The following is a 21,755-nucleotide window of genomic DNA, read 5'->3' on the forward strand; positions in this document are numbered from 1 at the left end:
CATCCCCTTTAAGGACCAGTCTTCATGTGTTTAATACATTTACACATCCCTTTAAGGACCAGTCTTCATGTGTTTAATACATTTACACATCCCTTTAAGGACCAGTCTTCATGTGTTTAATACATTTACACATCCCTTTAAGGACCAGTCTTCATGTGTTTAATACATTTACACATCCCTTTAAAGATCAGTCTGTGGTTTTGTAAAAAAGGAACACATCAATTTCAAAGATATTTTGTCTCAAACCAGCGATCTTTAAATGACTGATCCAACGCTCGTACCGCTGTCCACCTCCCATAGTAACCTACTGGGGGTCTAGTCCACCTCCTGTAGTAACATACTGGAGGTCTAGTCTACCTCCTGGAGGTCTAGTCTACCTCCTGGGGGTCTAGTCTACCTGCTGTCCACCTCCTGTAGTAACCTACTGGGTGTCTAGTCTACCTGCTGTAGTAACCTACTGGAGATCTAGTCTACCTCCTGTAGTAACATACTGGGGGTCTAGTCTACCTCCTGTAGTAACCCACTGGGGGTCTAGTCTACCTCCTGTAGTAACCCACTGGAGGTCTAGTCTACCTCCTGTAGTAACACACTGGGGGTCTAGTCTACCTCCTGTCGTAACCTACTGGGGGTCTAGTCTACCTGCTGTAGTAACCTACTGGGGGTCTAGTCCACCTCCTGTAGTAACCTACTGGAGGTCTGGGTTACCTGCTGTCCACCTCCTGTAGGAACCTCCTGGAGGTCTGGGTTACCTGCTGTCCACCTCCTGTAGGACTGGGTTACCTGCTGTCCACCTCCTGTAGTAACCTCCTGGAGGTCTGGGTTACCTGCTGTAGTAACCTCCTGGAGGTCTGGGTTACCTGCTGTAGTAACCTCCTGGAGGTCTGGGTTACCTCCTGTAGTAACCTCCTGGAGGTCTGGGTTACCTGCTGTCCACCCTTCCATCTCCTACTTCCAACCAAGATGCATGAATTGATGAGCAAACGGAAGTATTGGAGAATCGACTCTTGGTCTGAAGTATAACACAGTAACGCATTACATCTACAAAGGATTTTATTTTCTGCTTAAAAATGAAATGTGAAAACCCATCCTGAAACATCTACGTCAAGGCAGAAATTAAAACGCTTTCCTGACTAAAATAGAGAAATAAACTTGCAAGGTTGTAAAAGAGAATCGCATTTTATTTTCTGAAGTCCTTCTGTTAAAAAAAATACTTCCTTTAATTCAAGACAAGCAAGAAGAAACATTGACCGTAAGGCCAGGGGAGAGCAAGCGATCACAGATCAGCTGGAATCCATCTCCCTGGGAAGGCCAGGGGAGAGCAAGCGATCACAGATCAGCTGGAATCCATCTCCCTGGGAAGGCCAGGGGAGAGCAAGCGATCACAGATCAGCTGGAATCCATCTCCATGGGAAGGCCAGGGGAGAGCAAGCGATCACAGATCAGCCGGAATCCATCTCCCTGGGAAGGCCAGGGGAGAGCAAGCGATCACAGATCAGCTGGAATCCATCTCCCTGGGACGGCCAGGGGAGAGCAAGCGATCACAGATCAGCTGGAATCCATCTCCCTGGGAAGGCCAGGGGAGAGCAAGCGATCACAGATCAGCTGGAATCCATCTCCCTGGGAAGGCCAGGGGAGAGCAAGCGATCACAGATCAGCTGGTATCTCTAATGTCACTTCTCAGACCAAATGTGTAGAAGATGCTGTAACATTCAACTAACTGAAGCCCCTCCAAGTAATTAACCAACAGACTTAAATTTCAATACAAATTTTAATTTCAAAGTTCTCAATGTTTTGACTGCTAAAAAGATTTCGAAAGGAAAATAACAAGTCATGTTTGTCTCTTCATCATCACCCCTGCTTGTACACCGCTTTCTCTGAAGAGTGCCCAAATTCCTTCTCTCCTTCCTCCCTTCCCTCCTCAAACAAATGTGAGAAAGAACTGTGTGTGTGTGTTTATCAGACAGCCAAACATACAGTATATATATATGGCTTAAGTACATAATAGCCAAGTTTTAAACTATATAAAATAAACACACGGATGATAGAGAGACAGGAAGGAGGGGACAGAGAGAGAGACAGGAAGCAGGGGACAGAGAGATACAGGAAGGAGGGGACAGAGAGAGACAGGGAGGAGGGGACAGAGAGAGACAGGAAGGAGGGGACAGAGAGAGAGACAGGAAGGAGGGGACAGAGAGAGACAGGAAGGAGGGGACAGAGAGAGACAGGAAGGAGGGGACAGAGAGAGACAGGAAGGAGGGGACAGAGAGAGAGACAGGAAGGAGGGGACAGAGAGACAGGAAGGAGGGGACAGAGAGAGACAGGAAGGAGGGGACAGAGAGAGACAGGAAGGAGGGGACAGAGAGAGACAGGAAGGAGGGGACAGAGAGAGAGACAGGAAGGAGGGGACAGAGAGAGAGACAGGAAGGAGGGGACAGAGAGACAGGAAGGAGGGGACAGAGAGAGACAGGAAGGAGGGGACAGAGAGAGACAGGAAGGAGGGGACAGAGAGACAGGAAGGAGGGGATAGAGGAGGAAGAGGCAATATATCCTGGGGGGGGAATTTAATAAGCAACAACTTGTTTTGTAATCAAAACCAGATTAAAACGGTTTGGAAATATTTCTTTTCAAAACAACTGCTCCACAAAAGATAAAGAGCAACGAAAACAATGTTTTGGAGATTAAGACCCAACATACAACGGAGAATCAGATCAGGACTTCACGGCCTTTCATCCTAGAAGAGTCTGGAGAGAGAGAGAGAGAGAGAGAGAGAGAGAGAGAGAGCCTGAAGAGCTGGAGAGAGAGACAGAGAGAAAGAGAGAGAGAGAGAGAGAGAGAGAGAGAGAGAGAGAGAGAGAGAGAGAGAGGCCTGAAGAGCTGGAGAGAGAGACAGAGGCCTGAAGAGCTGGAGAGAGAGACAGAGGCCTGAAGAGCTGGAGAGAGAGACAGAGGCCTGAAGAGCTGGAGAGAGAGACAGAGGCCTGAAGAGCTGGAGAGAGAGACAGAGGCCTGAAGAGCTGGAGAGAGAGACAGAGGCCTGAAGAGCTGGAGAGAGAAACCGAGAGAAAGAGAGAGAGAGAGAGAAGAGAGAGAGAGAGAGAGAGAGAGAGAGAGAGAGAGAGAGAGAGAGAGAGAGAGAGAGAGAGAGAGAGAGAGAGAGAGAGAGAAAGAGAGAGAGAAAGAGAGAGAGAAAGAGAGAGAGAAAGAGAGAGAGAAAGAGAGAGAAAGAGAGAGAGAAAGAGAGAGAGACAGAGAGAGTTTCTTTAGGGTCTTGATCTGGGCTGCAGTGGTCTGCTGTTTACCTGAAACAAGAAGGGAGGACCTTAGAGACCTGCACAGTACACACACACACACACACACACCCTATTATTCTATATAGCAACAAAACAATAGACACTTTAATTTCTTTAGCTGAAATGTGTAGGATCTGTCTCTCCTCACCTCACCAGGTCTAGGATCTGTCTCTCCTCCCCTCACCAGGTCTAGGATCTGTCTCTCCTCCCCTCACCAGGTCTAGGATCTGTCTCTCCTCACCTCACCAGGTCTAGGATCTGTCTCTCCTCCCCTCACCAGGTCTAGGATCTGTCTCTCCTCCCCTTACCAGGTCTAGGATCTGTCTCTCCTCACCTCACCAGGTCTAGGATCTGTCTCTCCTCCCCTTACCAGGTCTAGGATCTGGCTCCCCTCACCTCACCAGGTCTAGGATCTGTCTCTCCTCACCTCACCAGGTCTAGGATCTGTCTCTCCTCACCTCACCAGGTCTAGGATCTGTCTCTCCTCACCTCACCAGGTCTAGGATCTGTCTCTCCTCCCCTCACCAGGTCTAGGATCTGTCTCTCCTCCCCTCACCAGGTCTAGGATCTGGCTCCCCTCACCTCACCAGGTCTAGGATCTGTCTCTCCTCACCAGGTCTAGGATCTGTCTCCCCTCACCAGGTCTAGGATCTGTCTCCCCTCACCAGGTCTAGGATCTGTCTCCCCTCACCAGGTCTAGGATCTGTCTCCCCTCACCAGGTCTAGGATCTGTCTCTTCTCACCAGGTCTAGGATCTGTCTCCCCTCACCAGGTCTAGGATCTGTCTCTCCTCACCTCTGCAGGTCTAGGATCTGCGTCACATCCTCAGCTTTAGGGATCTTGATGGAGTTTGGCTCCCCCGAGGGGGCGGAGTCCTGGGCAGGTGCCGCCCTCTTCCTGCCTTTGCCTGCCCCTCCTTCCTTCTCATTGGCCAGAGGGGAGGGTGTGGCCTTGGGGGGGCGTCCGCGGCGAGGTTTGGGGATGGTTGACGCACCTGTGGTGAGGTCAGAGGTCACTGTGTCCTCCTGAGAGAGAGGAGAGGATGTGAAGTGTTAAAAATATACACAATTAGAGAAGGAAAAAATATGAGGTTTCACAGAGTTAAATGAACTAATACGACGAGGTTTCACAGGGTTAAATAAACTAATATGAGGTTTCACAGGGTTAAATGAACTAATATGACGAGGTTTCACAGGGTTAAATGAACTAACATGACAAGGTTTCACAGGGTTAAATGAACTCTAACATGACGAGGTTTCACAGAGTTAAATGAACTAATATGATGAGGTTTCACAGGGTTAAATAAACTAATATGAGGTTTCACAGGGTTAAATGAACTAATATGAGGTTTCACAGGGTTAAATGAACTCTAACATGACGAGGTTTCACAGGGTTAAATAAACTAATATGAGGTTTCACAGGGTTAAATGAACTAATATGAGGTTTCACAGGGTTAAATGAACTAATATGACGAGGTTTCACAGGGTTAAATAAACTAATATGAGGTTTCACAGGGTTAAATGAACTAATATGAGGTTTCACAGGGTTAAATGAACTCTAACATGACGAGGTTTCACAGAGTTAAATTAACTAATATGATGAGGTTTCACAGAGTTAAATTAACTAATATGACGAGGTTTCACAGGGTTAAATAAACTAATATGAGGTTTCACAGGGTTAAATGAACTAATATGAGGTTTCACAGGGTTAAATGAACTAATATGACGAAGTTTCACAGGGTTAAATGAACTAATATGAGGTTTCACAGGGTTAAATTAACTAATATGACGAGGTTTCACAGAGTTAAATGAACTAATATGAGGTTTCACAGGGTTAAATGAACTAATATGAGGTTTCACAGGGTTAAATAAACTAATATGAGGTTTCACAGGGTTAAATTAACTAATATGAAGTTTCACAGGGTTAAATAAACTAATATGACGAGGTTTCACAGAGTTAAATGAACTAATATGATGAGGTTTCACAGGGTTAAATGAACTAATATGACGAGGTTTCACAGAGTTAAATGAACTAATATGACGAGGTTTCACAGAGTTAAATGAACTAATATGACGAGGTTTCACAGAGTTAAATAAACTAATATGAGGTTTCACAGGGTTAAATGAACTAATATGAGGTTTCACAGGGTTAAATTAACTAATATGAGGTTTCACAGGGTTAAATGAACTAATATGACGAGGTTTCACAGAGTTAAATGAACTAATATGATGAGGTTTCACAGGGTTAAATGAACTAATATGAGGTTTCACAGGGTTAAATGAACTAATATGACGAAGTTTCACAGGGTTAAATGAACTAATATGAGGTTTCACAGGGTTAAATTAACTAATTTGACGAGGTTTCACAGAGTTAAATGAACTAATATGACGAGGTTTCACAGAGTTAAATTAACTAATATGATGAGGTTTCACAGGGTTAAATGAACTAATATGACAAGGTTTCACAGAGTTAAATGAACTAATATGATGAGGTTTCACAGGGTTAAATGAACTAATATGACGAGGTTTCACAGAGTTAAATGAACTAATATGACGAGGTTTCACAGAGTTAAATGAACTAATATGACGAGGTTTCACAGAGTTAAATAAACTAATATGAGGTTTCACAGGGTTAAATGAACTAATATGAGGTTTCACAGGGTTAAATTAACTAATATGAGGTTTCACAGGGTTAAATGAACTAATATGACGAGGTTTCACAGAGTTAAATGAACTAATATGATGAGGTTTCACAGGGTTAAATGAACTAATATGAGGTTTCACAGGGTTAAATGAACTAATATGACGAAGTTTCACAGGGTTAAATGAACTAATATGAGGTTTCACAGGGTTAAATTAACTAATTTGACGAGGTTTCACAGAGTTAAATGAACTAATATGACGAGGTTTCACAGAGTTAAATTAACTAATATGATGAGGTTTCACAGGGTTAAATGAACTAATATGACGAGGTTTCACAGAGTTAAATGAACTAATATGAGGTTTCACAGGGTTAAATGAACTAATATGAGGTTTCACAGGGTTAAATGAACTAATATGAGGTTTCACAGAGTTAAATTGAACTAACATGACGAGGGGAACATAGGTGGTCTGAGGGGTCAGTTTAGGTCTGTGGGGTCAGTTTAGGTGGTCTGTGGGGTCAGTTTAGGTTGTCTGAGGGGTCAGTTTAGGTGGTTTGAGGGGTCAGTTTAGGTGGTTTGAGGGGTCAGTTTAGGTGGTTTGAGGGGTCAGTTTAGGTGGTCTGAGGGGTCAGTTTAGGTTGTCTGAGGGGTCAGTTTAGGTGGTTTGAGGGGTCAGTTTAGGTGGCCTGAGAGGTCCGTTTAGGGGGTCTGAGGGGTCAGTTTAGGGGGTCTGAGGGGTCAGTTTAGGTCAGGAGGAATCAAAGACCTTTCTCTCTCACCTTCTTCCCTTCGTCCGTCTTGGTGATAACAGGGTTCTCTTCATTCTCTCTCGCCCCGCCCTCTGACGACTCCGTCACAACATCCCTACAGGACAGGAAGGGGATTGACATCAACAGGAAGTGTGAGTTTAGGCATATGTCTATATTAATGGTGTGTGTTCAGGTGTAAAAATGTTTTATTTTATTATTATAGTGTCATGCTTCTTCTAGGAAGCCTAGCCCGCAGGAGGAGGACTAGCCCGCAGGAGGAGGAGGCCTAGCCCGCAGGAGGAGGAGGCCTAGCCCGCAGGAGGAGGAGGCCTAGCCCGCAGGAGGAGGAGGCCTAGCCCGCAGGAGGAGGAGGCCTAGCCCGCAGGAGGAGGAGGCCTAGCCCGCAGGAGGAGGACTAGCCCGTAGGAGGAGGACTAGCCCGTAGGAGGAGGACTAGCCCGTAGTAGGTACATGGCCTCTAGCCCGCAGACAGTACATGCCTCTCCTCTTCATCTCTCCTAAATCAGACAGTACATGCCTCTCCTCTTCATCTCTCCTAAATCAGACAGTACACGGCCTCTCCTCTTCATCTCTTCTAAATCAGACAGTACACGGCCTCTCCTCTTCATCTCTCCTAAATCAGACAGTACACGGCCTCTCCTCTTCATCTCTCCTAAATCAGACAATACACGGCCTCTCCTCTTCATCTCTCCTAAATCAGACAGTGCATAGCGGTCTGAAGGTGTGTTACCTGGTCTTGGTAACAGGAGAGCTGGGCTGGGAGTGGGTACTGGTGTCTCTATGTTAAGGTGTGTTACCTGGTCTTGGAAACAGGAGAGCTGGGCTGGGAGTGGGTACTGGTGTCTCTATGTTAAGGTGTGTTACCTGGTCTTGGTAACAGGAGAGCTGGGCTGGGAGTGGGTACTGGTGTCTCTATGTTAAGGTGTGTTACCTGGTCTTGGTAACAGGAGAGCTGGGATGGGAGTGGGTACTGGTGTCTCTATGTTAAGGTGTGTTACCTGGTCTTGGTAACAGGAGAGCTGGGCTGGGAGTGGGTACTGGTGTCTCTATGTTAAGATGTGTTACCTGGTCTTGGTAACAGGAGAGCTGGGCTGGGAGTGGGTACTGGTGTCTCTATGTTAAGGTGTGTTACCTGGTCTTGGTAACAGGAGAGCTGGGCTGGGAGTGGGTACTGGTGTCTCTATGTTAAGGTGTGTTACCTGGTCTTGGTAACAGGAGAGCTGGGCTGGGAGTGGGTACTGGTGTCTCTATGTTAAGGTGTGTTACCTGGTCTTGGTAACAGGAGAGCTGGGCTGGGAGTGGGTACTGGTGTCTCTATGTTAAGGTGTGTTACCTGGTCTTGGTAACAGGAGAGCTGGGCTGGGAGTGGGTACTGGTGTCTCTATGTTAAGGTGTGTTACCTGGTCTTGGTAACAGGAGAGCTGGGCTGGGAGTGGGTACTGGTGTCTCTATGTTAAGGTGTGTTACCTGGTCTTGGTAACAGGAGAGCTGGGCTGGGAGTGGGTACTGGTGTCTCTATGTTAAGGTGTGTTACCTGGTCTTGGTAACAGGAGAGCTGGGCTGGGAGTGGGTACTGGTGTCTCTATGTTAAGGTGTGTTACCTGGTCTTGGTAACAGGAGAGCTGGGCTGGGAGTGGGTACTGGTGTCTCTATGTTAAGGTGTGTTACCTGGTCTTGGTAACAGGAGAGCTGGGCTGGGAGTGGGTACTGGTGTCTCTATGTTAAGGTGTGTTACCTGGTCTTGGTAACAGGAGAGCTGGGCTGGGAGTGGGTACTGGTGTTGCTGTCTGAGCCGGTGGTCTTGTTGTAGACTCTCCTACCTGGCACTGTCAGAGTCTTATTCACTGTAGACAAGACAGGAGATGGCTTTGGCTGGGGAGAGGAGGGGGGGGGGAGAGAGGAGGGGGGAGAGAGGAAGGGGGAGAGAGGAAGGGGGAGAGAGGAAGGGGGGAGAGAGGAGGGGGGAAGAGGATGGGAGAGAGGAGGGGGGGAGAGAGGAGGGGGGGAGAGAGGGGGAGAGAGAGGGGGGGAGAGAGAGAGGGGGGGAGAGAGAGAGGGGGAGAGAGGAGGGGAGAGAGGAGGGGGGAAGAGGAGGGGAGAGAGGAGGGGGGGAGAGGAGAGGGGGAGAGAGGAGAGAGAGGAAGGGGGGAGATAGGAGGGGGGAGGGGGAGAGAGAGAGGGGGAGAGAGGGGGAGAGAGGGGGAGAGGGGAGGGGGGAAGAGGAGGGGGGAGAGAGGAGGGGGGAGAGAGAGAGGGGGAGAGAGAGAGGGGGGAGAGAGAGGGGGAGAGAGAGGGGGGAGAGAGGGGGGGAGAGAGAGGGGGGAGAGAGGAGGGGGGAAGAGGAGGGGGGAAGAGGGGGGGGGGAGAGAGAGAGGGGGGGAGAGGGGAGAGAGAGAGGAGGCAAAGAGAGGTAGGAGAGAGAGAGGGGGCAAATAGAGAGAGGGGGCAAAGAGAGAGATAGAGAGGGGGGAGAGAGAGAGAGAGAGGGCATAGAACAGGTTATTTAAAATATAATCTAGATATTATACAGGTACATAGAACAGGTTATTAAGATATAATCTAGATATTATACAGGTACATAGAACAGGTTATTAAGATATAATCTAGATATTATACAGATACAGGTTATTAAGATATAATCTAGATAGTATACAGGTACATAGAACAGGTTATTAAGATATAATCTAGATAGTATACAGGTACATAGAACAGGTTATTAAGATATAATCTAGATAGTATACAGGTACATAGAACAGGTTAGTAAGATTTAATCTAGATATTATACAGGTACAGGTTATTAAGATATAATCTAGATATTATACAGGTACATAGAACAGGTTATTAAGATATAATCTAGATAGTATACAGGTACATAGAACAGGTTAGTAAGATTTAATCTAGATATTATACAGGTACAGGTTATTAAGATATAATCTAGATATTATACAGGTACATAGAACAGGTTATTAAGATATAATCTAGATAGTATACAGGTACATAGAACAGGTTAATAAGATATAATCTAGATAGTATACAGGTACATAGAACAGGTTATTAAGATATAATCTAGATAGTATACAGGTACATAGAACAGGTTAATAAGATTTAATCTAGATATTATACAGGTACAGGTTATTAAGATATAATCTAGATATTATACAGGCACATAGAACAGGTTATTAAGATATAATCTAGATATTATACAGGCACATAGAACAGGTTATTAAGATATAATCTAGATAGTATACAGGTACATAGAACAGGTTAATAAAATATAATCTAGATATTATACAGGTACATAGAACAGGTAAAGGTTATTAAAGATATAATCTACATATTATACAGGTACAGGTTATTAAAGATATAATCTAGATATTATACAGGTACATAGAACAGGTTATTAAGATATAATATAGATATTATACAGGTTATTAAGATATAATCTAGATATTATACAGGTACAGGTTATTAAAGATATAATGCATGTACATAGAACAGGTTATTAAATATATAATCTAGATAGTATACAGGTACATAGAACAGGTTAATAAAATATAATCTAGATATTATACAGGTACATAGAACAGGTAAAGGTTATTAAAGATATAATCTACATATTATACAGGTACAGGTTATTAAGATAAAATCTAGATATTATACAGGTACAGGTTATTAAGATATAATCTAGATATTATACAGGTACATAGAACAGGTAAAGGTTATTAAAGATATAATCTAGATATTATACAGGTACAGGTTATTAAAGATTTAATCTAGATATTATACAGGTACATAGAACAGGTTATTAAGATATAATCTAGATATTATACAGGTACAGGTTATTAAGATAAAATCTAGATATTATACAGGTACAGGTTATTAAGATATAATCTAGATATTATACAGGTACATAGAACAGGTACAGGTTATTAAAGATATAATCTAGATAGTATACAGGTACATAGAACAGGTTATTAAGATATAATCTAGATATTATACAGGTACAGGTTATTAAGATATAATCTAGATATAATCTAGATAGTATACAGGTACATAGAACAGGTTATTAAGATATAATCTAGATAGCATACAGGTACATAGAACAGGTTAATAAGATTAAATCTAGATATTATGCAGGCACATAGAACAGGTTAATAAGATTTAATCTAGATATTATACAGGTACATAGAACAGGTTATTAAGATATAATCTAGATATTATACAGGTACAGGTTATTAAGATATAATTTAGATAGTATACAGGTACATAGAACAGGTTATTAAAGATATAATCTAGATAGTATACAGGCACATAGAACAGGTACAGGTTATTAAAGATATAATACATGTACATAGAACAGGTTATTAAAGATATAATATAGATATTATACAGGTTATTAAGATATAATCTAGATATTATACAGGTACAGGTTATTAAAGATATAATGCATGTACATAGAACAGGTTATTAAATATATAATCTAGATAGTATACAGGTACATAGAACAGGTTAATAAAATATAATCTAGATATTATACAGGTACATAGAACAGGTAAAGGTTATTAAAGATATAATCTACATATTATACAGGTACAGGTTATTAAGATAAAATCTAGATATTATACAGGTACAGGTTATTAAGATATAATCTAGATATTATACAGGTACATAGAACAGGTAAAGGTTATTAAAGATATAATATAGATATTATACAGGTACAGGTTATTAAAGATTTAATCTAGATATTATACAGGTACATAGAACAGGTTATTAAGATATAATCTAGATATTATACAGGTACAGGTTATTAAGATAAAATCTAGATATTATACAGGTACAGGTTAAGATATAATCTAGATATTATACAGGTACATAGAACAGGTACAGGTTATTAAAGATATAATCTAGATAGTATACAGGTACATAGAACAGGTTATTAAGATATAATCTAGATATTATACAGGTACAGGTTATTAAGATATAATCTAGATATAATCTAGATAGTATACAGGTACATAGAACAGGTTATTAAGATATAATCTAGATAGCATACAGGTACATAGAACAGGTTAATAAGATTAAATCTAGATATTATGCAGGCACATAGAACAGGTTAATAAGATTTAATCTAGATATTATACAGGTACATAGAACAGGTTATTAAGATATAATCTAGATATTATACAGGTACAGGTTATTAAGATATAATTTAGATAGTATACAGGTACATAGAACAGGTTATTAAAGATATAATCTAGATAGTATACAGGCACATAGAACAGGTACAGGTTATTAAAGATATAATACATGTACATAGAACAGGTTATTAAAGATATAATCTAGATAGTATACAGGTACATAGAACAGGTTATTAAGATATAATCTAGATATTATACAGGTACATAGAACAGGTTATTAAGATATAATCTAGATATTATACAGATACATAGAACAGGTTATTAAGATATAATCTAGATATTATACAGGTACATAGAACAGGTTATTAAGATATAATCTAGATATTATACAGGTACATAGAACAGGTTATTAAGATATAATCTAGATATTATACAGGTACATAGAACAGGTTATTAAGATATAATCTAGATATTATACAGGTACATAGAACAGGTTATTAAGATATAATCTAGATATTATACAGGTACATAGAACAGGTTATTAAAGATATAATCTAGATATTATACAGGTACATAGAACAGGTTATTAAGATATAATCTAGATATTATACAGGTACATAGAACAGGTTATTAAAGATATAATCTAGATAGTATACAGGTACAGGTTATTAAAATATAATCTAGATATTATACAGGCACATAGAACAGGTACAGGTTATTAAAGATATAATACATGTACATAGAACAGGTTATTAAGATATAATCTAGATAGTATACAGGTACAGGTTATTAAAATATAATCTAGATATTATACAGGTACATAGAACAGGTTATTAAAGATATAATCTAGATATTATACAGGTACAGGTTAATAAGATTTAATCTAGATATTATACAGGTACAGGTTAATAAAATATAATCTAGATATTATACAGGCACATAGAACAGGTTATTAAGATATAATCTAGATATTATACAGGTACAGGTTATTAAGATATAATCTAGATATTATACAGGCACATAGAACAGGTTATTAAGATATAATCTAGATATTATACAGATACAGGTTATTAAAATATAATCTAGAATAGAATATCTAGTATTATAACAGGTATTATAACAGGTATTATAACAGGTATTATAACAGGTATTATAACAGGTACAGGTACTATAACAGGTATTATAACAGGTACTATAACAGGTACTATAACAGGTACTATAACAGGTATTATAACAGGTATTATAACAGGTATTATAACAGGTATTATAACAGGCATTATACAGGTACTATAACAGGTATTATACAGGTACTATAACAGGTATTATAACAGGTACAATACAGGTACTATAACAGGTATTATAACAGGTATTATAACAGGTACTATAACAGGTACTATAACAGGTATTATAACAGGTATTATAACAGGTACTATAACAGGTATTATAACAGGTATTATAACAGGTACTATACAGGTATTATAACAGGTAATATAACAGGTACTATAACAGGTACTATATACAGGTACTATAACAGGTATTATAACAGGTACTATAACAGGTACTATAACAGGTATTATAACAGGTGAGTTCCTTACCTTTCCCGTCAGCAGCACCGTTCTGGCCTCTGATGATAAATACTCCTTATCATTGATCAGGTCCTGGAGGGAGACAACTTATTAAATACTCCTTATCATTGATCAGGTCCTGGAGGGAGACAACTTATTAAATACACCTTATCATTGATCAGGTCCTGGAGGGAGACAACTTATTAAATACTTATTAAATACTCCTTATCATTGATCAGGTACTGGAGGGAGACAACTTATTAAATACTTATTAAATACTCCTTATCATTGATCAGGTCCTGGAGGGAGACAACTTATTAAATACTTATTAAATACTCCTTATCATTGATCAGGTCCTGGATGGAGACAACTTATTAAATACTCCTTATCATTGATCAGGTCCTGGAGGGAGACAACTTATTAAATACTTATTAAATACTCCTCATCATTGATCAGGTCCTGGAGGGAGACAACTTATTAAATACTTATTAAATACTCCTCATCATTGATCAAGTCCTGGAGGGAGACAACTTATTAAATACTCCTTATCGTTGATCAAGTCCTGGAGGGAAACAACTTATTAAATACTCCTTATCATTGATCAGGTCCTGGAGGGAAACAACTTATTAAATACTTATTAAATACTCCTTATCATTGATCAAGTCCTGGAGGGAGACAACTTATTAAATACTCCTTATCATTGATCAGGTCCTGGAGGGAGACAACTTATTAAATACTCCTTATCATTGATCAAGTCCTGGAGGGAGACAACTTATTAAATACTTATTAAATACTCCTTATCATTGATCAGGTCCTGGAGGGGGACAACTTATTAAATACTCCTTATCATTGATCAGGTCCTGGAGGGAGACAACTTATTAAATACTTATTAAATACTCCTTATCATTGATCAAGTCCTGGAGGGAGACAACTTATTAAATGCTCCTTATCATTGATCAGGTCCTGGAGGGAGACAACTTATTAAATAGTTATTAAATACTCCTTATCATTGATCAGGTCCTGGAGGGAGACAACTTATTAAATACTTATTAAATACTCCTTATCATTGATCAGGTCCTGGAGGGAAACAACTTATTAAATACTCCTTATCATTGATCAGGTCCTGGAGGGAGACAACTTATTAAATACTCCTTATCATTGATCAGGTCCTGGAGAGAGACAACTTATTAAATACTTATTAAATACTCCTTATCATTGATCAGGTCCTGGAGGGAGACAACTTATTAAATACTCCTTATCATTGATCAGGTCCTGGAGGGAGACAACTTATTAAATACTCCTTATCATTGATCAGGTCCTGGAGAGAGACAACTTATTAAATACTCCTTATCATTGATCAGGTCCTGGAGGGAGACAACTTATTAAATACTCCTTATCATTGATCAGGTCCTGGAGGGAGACAACTTATTAAATACTCCTTATCATTGATCAGGTCCTGGAGGGAGACAACTTATTAAATACTCCTTATCATTGATCAGGTCCTGGAGGGAGACAACTTATTAAATACTTATTAAATACTCCTTATCATTGATCAGGTACTGGAGGGAGACAACTTATTAAATACTTATTAAATACTCCTTATCATTGATCAGGTCCTGGAGGGAGACAACTTATTAAATACTTATTAAATACTCCTTATCATTGATCAGGTCCTGGAGGGAAACAACTTATTAAATACTCCTTATCATTGATCAGGTCCTGGAGGGAGACAACTTATTAAATACTCCTTATCATTGATCAGGTCCTGGAGGGAGACAACTTATTTAATACTCCTTATCATTGATCAGGTCCTGGAGGGAGACAACTTATTAAATACACCTTATCATTGATCAGGTCCTGGAGGGAGACAACTTATTAAATACTCATTATCATTGATCAGGTCCTGGAGGGAGACAACTTATTAAATACTTATTAAATACTCCTTATCATTGATCAGGTCCTGGAGGGGGACAACTTATTAAATACTCCTTATCATTGATCAAGTCCTGGAGGGAGACAACTTATTAAATACTCCTTATCATTGATCAGGTCCTGGAGGGAGACAACTTATTAAATACTCCTTATCATTGATCAGGTCCTGGAGAGAGACAACTTATTAAATACTCCTTATCATTGATCAGGTCCTGGAGGGAGACAACTTATTAAATACTCCTTATCATTGATCAAGTCCTGGAGGGAGACAACTTATTAAATACCCCTTATCATTGATCAGGTCCTGGAGGGAGACAACTTATTAAATACTCCTTATCATTGATCAGGTCCTGGAGGGAGACAACTTATTAAATACTCCTTATCATTGATCAGGTCCTGGAGGGAGACAACTTATTTACGCAAACTTTTGCATGACACCTTGGTCGTGTGTGTGTGTGTGTGTATATAGTGTGTGTGCGTGTGTGTATATAGTGTGTGTGCGTGTGATGTATGCGTGTGCATGTGTGTGCGTGTGTGTATGGTGTGTGTGTGTATGGTGTGTGTGTGTGTATGGTGTGTGTGTGTGTATGGTGTGTGTGTGTGTGTGTGTGTGTGTGTGTACCTTGTCAGGAGGAGTGTAGAACTTGGAGGGCAGGACGGGGTCTTTAGGAGACTCCAGATGACATGCGGTCGACTTGTTAACGATCACGAACAAGGCCACGTCACACACGATGTACAGCTTCTGTAACCACGACAACGCACAACATAATGGCTGAGTGGGTCTATAGTCAGTTAACATACTGGCTGAATGGGTCTATAGTCAGTTAACATACTGGCTGAATGGGTCTATAGTCAGTTAACATACTGGCTGAGTGGGTCTATAGTCAGTTAACATACTGGCTGAATGGGTCTATAGTCAGTTAACATACTGGCTGAATGGGTCTATAGTCAGTTAACATACTGGCTGAATGGGTCTATAGTCAGTTAACATACTGGCTGAATGGGCCTATAGTCAGTTAACATACTGGCTGAATGGGTCTCTAGTCAGTTAACATACTGGCTGAATGGGTCTCTAGTCAGTTAACATACTGGCTGAATGGGTCTATAGTCAGTTAACATACTGGCTGAATGGGTCTATAGTCAGTTAACATACTGGCTGAATGGGTCTCTAGTCAGTTAACATACTGGCTGAATGGGTCTATAGTCAGTTAACATACTGGCTGAATGGGCCTATAGTCAGTTAACATACTGGCTGAATGGGTCTCTAGTCATTTAACATACTGGCTGAATGGGTCTATAGTCAGTTAACATACTGGCTGAATGGGTCTCTAGTCAGTTAACATACTGGCTGAATGGGTCTCTAGTCAGTTAACATACTGGCCGAATGGGTCTATAGTCAGTTAACATACTGGCCGAATGGGTCTATAGTCAGTTAACATACTGGCCGAATGGGTCTCTAGTCAGTTAACATACTGGCCGAATGGGTCTCTAGTCAGTTAACATACTGGCTGAATGGGTCTATAGTCAGTTAACATACTGGCTGAATGGGTCTATAGTCAGTTAACATACTGGCTGAATGGGTCTCTAGTCAGTTAACATACTGGCTGAATGGGTCTATAGTCAGTTAACATACTGGCTGAATGGGTCTATAGTCAGTTAACATACTGGCCGAATGGGTCTCTAGTCAGTTAACATACTGGCTGAATGGGTCTATAGTCAGTTAACATACTGGCTGAATGGGTCTATAGTCAGTTAACATACTGGCTGAATGGGTCTATAGTCAGTTAACATACTGGCTGAATGGGTCTCTAGTCAGTTAACATACTGGCTGAATGGGTCTATAGTCAGTTAACATACTGGCTGAATGGGTCTATAGTCAGTTAACATACTGGCTGAATGGGTCTATAGTCAGTTAACCTCCATAACATAACATCAACTCCAGGTGTGTGTGTGTGTGTGTGTGTGTGTGTACCTCGTTAGCCTTCGGGTCATCAGGACACTGTGTGTGTGTGTGTGTGTACCTCGTTAGCCTTCGGGTCATCAGGACACTGTGTGTGTGTGTGTGTACCTCGTTAGCCTTCGGGTCATCAGGACACTGTGTGTGTGTGTGTACCTCGTTAGCCTTCGGGTCATCAGGACACTGTGTGTGTGTGTGTACCTCGTTAGCCTTCGGGTCATCAGGACAGTGTGTGTGTGTGTACCTCGTTAGCCTTCGGGTCATCAGGACACTGTGCGTCTTTGGTCTGCTTGATGTTCTCCACCATTTTCCTCAGGAAGGCGTGACTGTTGTTCTCATTCTGCACCATCAACACCTCTAGCATGAACCACAGGCACCTACACACACACACACACACACACACACACACACACACACACACACACACACATCAGAAATACTCAAGCTGTCTGTGTTCGTGTGTGTAAGTCTGATTTAGGAGAGATGAAGAGGAGAGGCCGTGTACTGTCTGATTTAGGAGAGATGAAGAGGAGAGGCCATGTACTGTCTGATTTAGGAGAGATGAAGAGGAGAGGCCATGTACTGTCTGATTTAGGAGAGACCATGTACTGTCTGATTGAGGAGAAATGAAGAGGAGAGGCCATGTACTGTCTGATTGAGGAGAAATGAAGAGGAGAGGCCATGTACTGTCTGAATGAGGAGAAATGAAGAGGAGAGGCCATGTACTGTCTGATTTAGGAGAGATGAAGAGGAGAGGCATGTACTGTCTGATTGAGGAGAGATGAAGAGGAGAGGCCATGTACTGTCTGATTTAGGAGAGATGAAGAGGAGAGGCATGTACTGTCTGATTGAGGAGAGGTGAAGAGGAGAGGCCATGTACTGTCTGATTTAGGAGAGATGAAGAGGAGAGGCATGTACTGTCTGATTTAGGAGAGATGAAGAGGAGAGGCCATGTACTGTCTGATTTAGGAGATGAAGAGGAGAGGCCATGTACTGTCTGGTTTAGGAGAGATGAAGAGGAGAGGCCATGTACTGTCTGGTTTAGGAGAGATGAAGAGGAGAGGTGATGTTTGTTCGTGTGTGTGTGTGTGTGTGTGTGTGTGTGTGTGTGTGTGTACACACTCACTCCTTGAGGTCTCGGAGCTGTTCAAAGTCCTGTGGCTTGGTGAAGTCTGGGTCATGAGCCAACAGGTGGATCATATAAGGAACCACATACTCTGGTAGGAGAGACATCATCTTATCTATAGAAGGAGAAGAGGAGAGGGGGAGAGGAGAGGGGGAGAGGAGGAGAGGGAGAGAGGGGGAGAGGAGAGGAGAGGAGGGGAGAGAGGAGGAGAGGAGGGGAGAGAGGGAGAGGGGGAGAGAGGAGGAGAGGGGGAGAGGAGGAGAGGGGGAGAGGGGGAGAGGAGGAGAGGGGGAGAGGGGGAGAGGAGGAGAGGGGGAGAGGGGAGAGGGGGAGAGGAGGAGAGAGGAGACGAGGGAGGGGAGGAGAGAGGAGACGAGGGAGGGGAGGAGAGAGGAGACGAGGGAGGAGAAGGAGAGCGGAGGAGAGGGGGAGAGAAGAGGGGGAGAGGAGAGAGGAGAGAGGAGGGAGACGTAGAGAGGAGGGTGAAGGAGAGAGGGGAGAGGGGAGGAGGGTGAAGGAGAGAGGGGAGAGGGGAGGAGGGTGAAGGAGAGAGGGGAGAGGGGAGGAGGGTGAAGGAGAGAGGGGAGAGGGGAGGAGGGAGAAGGAGAAAGGAGGGGAGGAGGAAGAAGGAGAGAGGAGGGGAGGAGGGAGAAGGAGGAGAAGAGGGGAGGAGGGGAGGAGGGGAGGAGGGAGAAGGAGGAGAGGAGGGGAGGAGGGAGGAGGAGAGGAGGGGAGGAGGGAGAAGGAGGAGAGGAGGGGAGGAGGGAGAAGGAGGAGAAAGGAGGAGAGGGGTGTAGGGAGAAGGGCCGGGGAGAGGGGAGGAGGGAGAAGGAGGGGAGAGGAGAGTGGAGGAAGGAGAAAGGAGGGGAGGAGGGAGAAGGAGAGATGAGGGGAGGAGGGAGAGGGAGGAGAGGAGGGGAGGAGGGAGAGGGAGGATAGGAGGGGAGGAGGGAGAAGGAGAGAGGAGGGGAGGAGGGAGAGGGGGGAGAGAGGGGAAAGGAGGAGAAGAGAGGGGGGAGGAGGGACTTAGTAAGATTTCTGTCCTGATGCATTAACAGTGGGGTTGAGTCGTGTCCTGATGTATTAACAGTGGGGTTGAGTCGTGGGGTTGAGTCGTGTCCTGATGTATTAACAGTGGGGTTGAGTCGTGTCCTGATGTATTAACAGTGGGGTTGAGTCGTGTCCTGATGTGATAACAGTGGGGTTGAGTCGTGGGGTTGAGTCGTGTCCTGATGTATTAACAGTGGGGTTGAGTCGTGGGGTTGAGTCGTGTCCTGATGTATTAACAGTGGGGTTGAGTCGTGTCCTGATGTATTAACAGTGGGGTTGAGTTGTGGGGTTGAGTCGTGTCCTGATGTATTAACAGTGGGGTTGAGTCGTGTCCTGATGTATTAACAGTGGGGTTGAGTCGTGTCCTGATGTATTAACAGTGGGGTTGAGTCGTGTCCTGATGTATTAACAGTGGGGTTGAGTCGTGGGGTTGAGTCGTGTCCTGATGTATTAACAGTGGGGTTGAGTCGTGTCCTGATGTATTAACAGTGGGGTTGAGTCGTGTCCTGATGCATTAACAGTGGGGTTGAGTCGTGTCCTGATGTGTTAACAGTGGGGTTGAGTCGTGGGGTTGAGTCGTGTCCTGATGTATTAACAGTGGGGTTGAGTCGTGTCCTGATGTGTTAACAGTGGGGTTGAGTCGTGGGGTTGAGTCGTGTCCTGATGTATTAACAGTGGGGTTGAGTCGTGTCCTGATGTATTAACAGTGGGGTTGAGTCGTGTCCTGATGCATTAACAGTGGGGTTGAGTCGTGTCCTGATGCATTAACAGTGGGGTTGAGTCGTGTCCTGATGCATTAACAGTGGGGTTGAGTCGTGTCCTGATGTATTAACAGTGGGGTTGAGTCGTGTCCTGATGTATTAACAGTGGGGTTGAGTCGTGTCCTGATGTATTAACAGTGGGGTTGAGTCGTGTCCTGATGTATTAACAGTGGGGTTGAGTCGTGTCCTGATGTATTAACAGTGGGGTTGAGTCGTGTCCTGATGCATTAACAGTGGGGTTGAGTCGTGTCCTGATGTATTAACAGTGGGGTTGAGTCGTGGGGTTGAGTCGTGTCCTGATGTATTAACAGTGGGGTTGAGTCGTGTCCTGATGTATTAACAGTGGGGTTGAGTCGTGTCCTGATGTATTAACAGTGGGGTTGAGTCGTGTCCTGATGCATTAACAGTGGGGTTGAGTCGTGTCCTGATGTATTAACAGTGGGGTTGAGTCGTGTCCTGATGTATTAACAGTGGGGTTGAGTCGTGTCCTGATGTATTAACAGTGGGGTTGAGTCGTGTCCTGATGTATTAACAGTGGGGTTGAGTCGTGTCCTGATGTGTTAACAGTGGGGTTGAGTCGTGGGGTTGAGTCGTGTCCTGATGTATTAACAGTGGGGTTGAGTCGTGTCCTGATGTATTAACAGTGGGGTTGAGTCGTGTCCTGATGTATTAACAGTGGGGTTGAGTCGTGTCCTGATGTGTTAACAGTGGGGTTGAGTCGTGGGGTTGAGTCGTGTCCTGATGTATTAACAGTGGGGTTGAGTCGTGTCCTGATGTATTAACAGTGGGGTTGAGTCGTGTCCTGATGTATTAACAGTGGGGTTGAGTCGTGTCCTGGTGATCACCAGTTGTTACGGTCCGGTTCACTAACCGTGGGTCAGGGGATTGTTGTTACGGTCCGGTTCACTAACCGTGGGCCAGGGGGTTGTTGTTACGGTCCGGTTCACTAACCGTGGGCCAGGGGGTTGTTGTTACGGTCCGGTTCACTAACCGTGGGTCAGGGGGTTGTTGTTACGGTCCGGTTCACTAACCGTGGGCCAGGGGGTTGTTGTTACAGTCCGGTTCACTAACCGTGGGTCAGGGGGTTGTTGTTACGGTCCGGTTCACTAACCGTGGGTCAGGGGGTTGTTGTTACAGTCCGGTCCACTAACCATGGGTCAGGGGGTTGTTGTTACGGTCCACTAACCGTGGGTCAGGGGGTTGTTGTTACGGTCCGGTTCACTAACCATGGGTCAGGGGGTTGTTGTTACGGTCCACTAACCGTGGGTCAGAGGGTTGTTGTTACGGTCCGGTTCACTAACCGTGGGCCAGGGGGTTGTTGTTACGGTCCACTAACCGTGGGTCAGGGGGTTGTTGTTACAGTCCGGTTCACTAACCGTGGGTCAGGGGGTTGTTGTTACGGTCCACTAACCGTGGGTCAGGGGGTTGTTGTTACGGTTCACTAACCGTGGGCCAGAGGGTTGTTGTTACGGTTCACTAACCGTGGGTCAGGGGGTTGTTGTTACAGTCCGGTCCACTAACCGTG

At 43.2% G+C, this 21,755-nt stretch overlaps 1 protein-coding gene across 4 annotated transcripts in view; it reads right to left on the reverse strand.

Moving 5' to 3' along the window:
- Positions 1-3,137: 3,137 nt before the first annotated feature.
- LOC139374580 (PDS5 cohesin associated factor A) overlaps positions 3,138-21,755 on the reverse strand; it is an 85,453-nt gene continuing 66,835 nt past the window's right edge. For all 4 annotated transcript variants that reach the window (XM_071115583.1, XM_071115584.1, XM_071115585.1 and 1 more), the window contains 8 exons: positions 18,420-18,534; positions 17,538-17,670; positions 15,959-16,078; positions 13,435-13,497; positions 8,437-8,573; positions 6,711-6,795; positions 4,086-4,315; positions 3,138-3,299 (listed from right to left, as the gene is read on the reverse strand). In XM_071115583.1, coding sequence (XP_070971684.1) covers positions 3,296-3,299; positions 4,086-4,315; positions 6,711-6,795; positions 8,437-8,573; positions 13,435-13,497; positions 15,959-16,078; positions 17,538-17,670; positions 18,420-18,534 — 887 coding nt within the window. In that variant the 3' untranslated portion in view covers positions 3,138-3,295. The remainder of the gene's footprint in view (positions 3,300-4,085; positions 4,316-6,710; positions 6,796-8,436; positions 8,574-13,434; positions 13,498-15,958; positions 16,079-17,537; positions 17,671-18,419; positions 18,535-21,755) is intronic.

This window comes from Oncorhynchus clarkii, chromosome 19 (assembly GCF_045791955.1).
Source record: "Oncorhynchus clarkii lewisi isolate Uvic-CL-2024 chromosome 19, UVic_Ocla_1.0, whole genome shotgun sequence".
Lineage (NCBI taxonomy): Eukaryota > Metazoa > Chordata > Actinopteri > Salmoniformes > Salmonidae > Oncorhynchus > Oncorhynchus clarkii.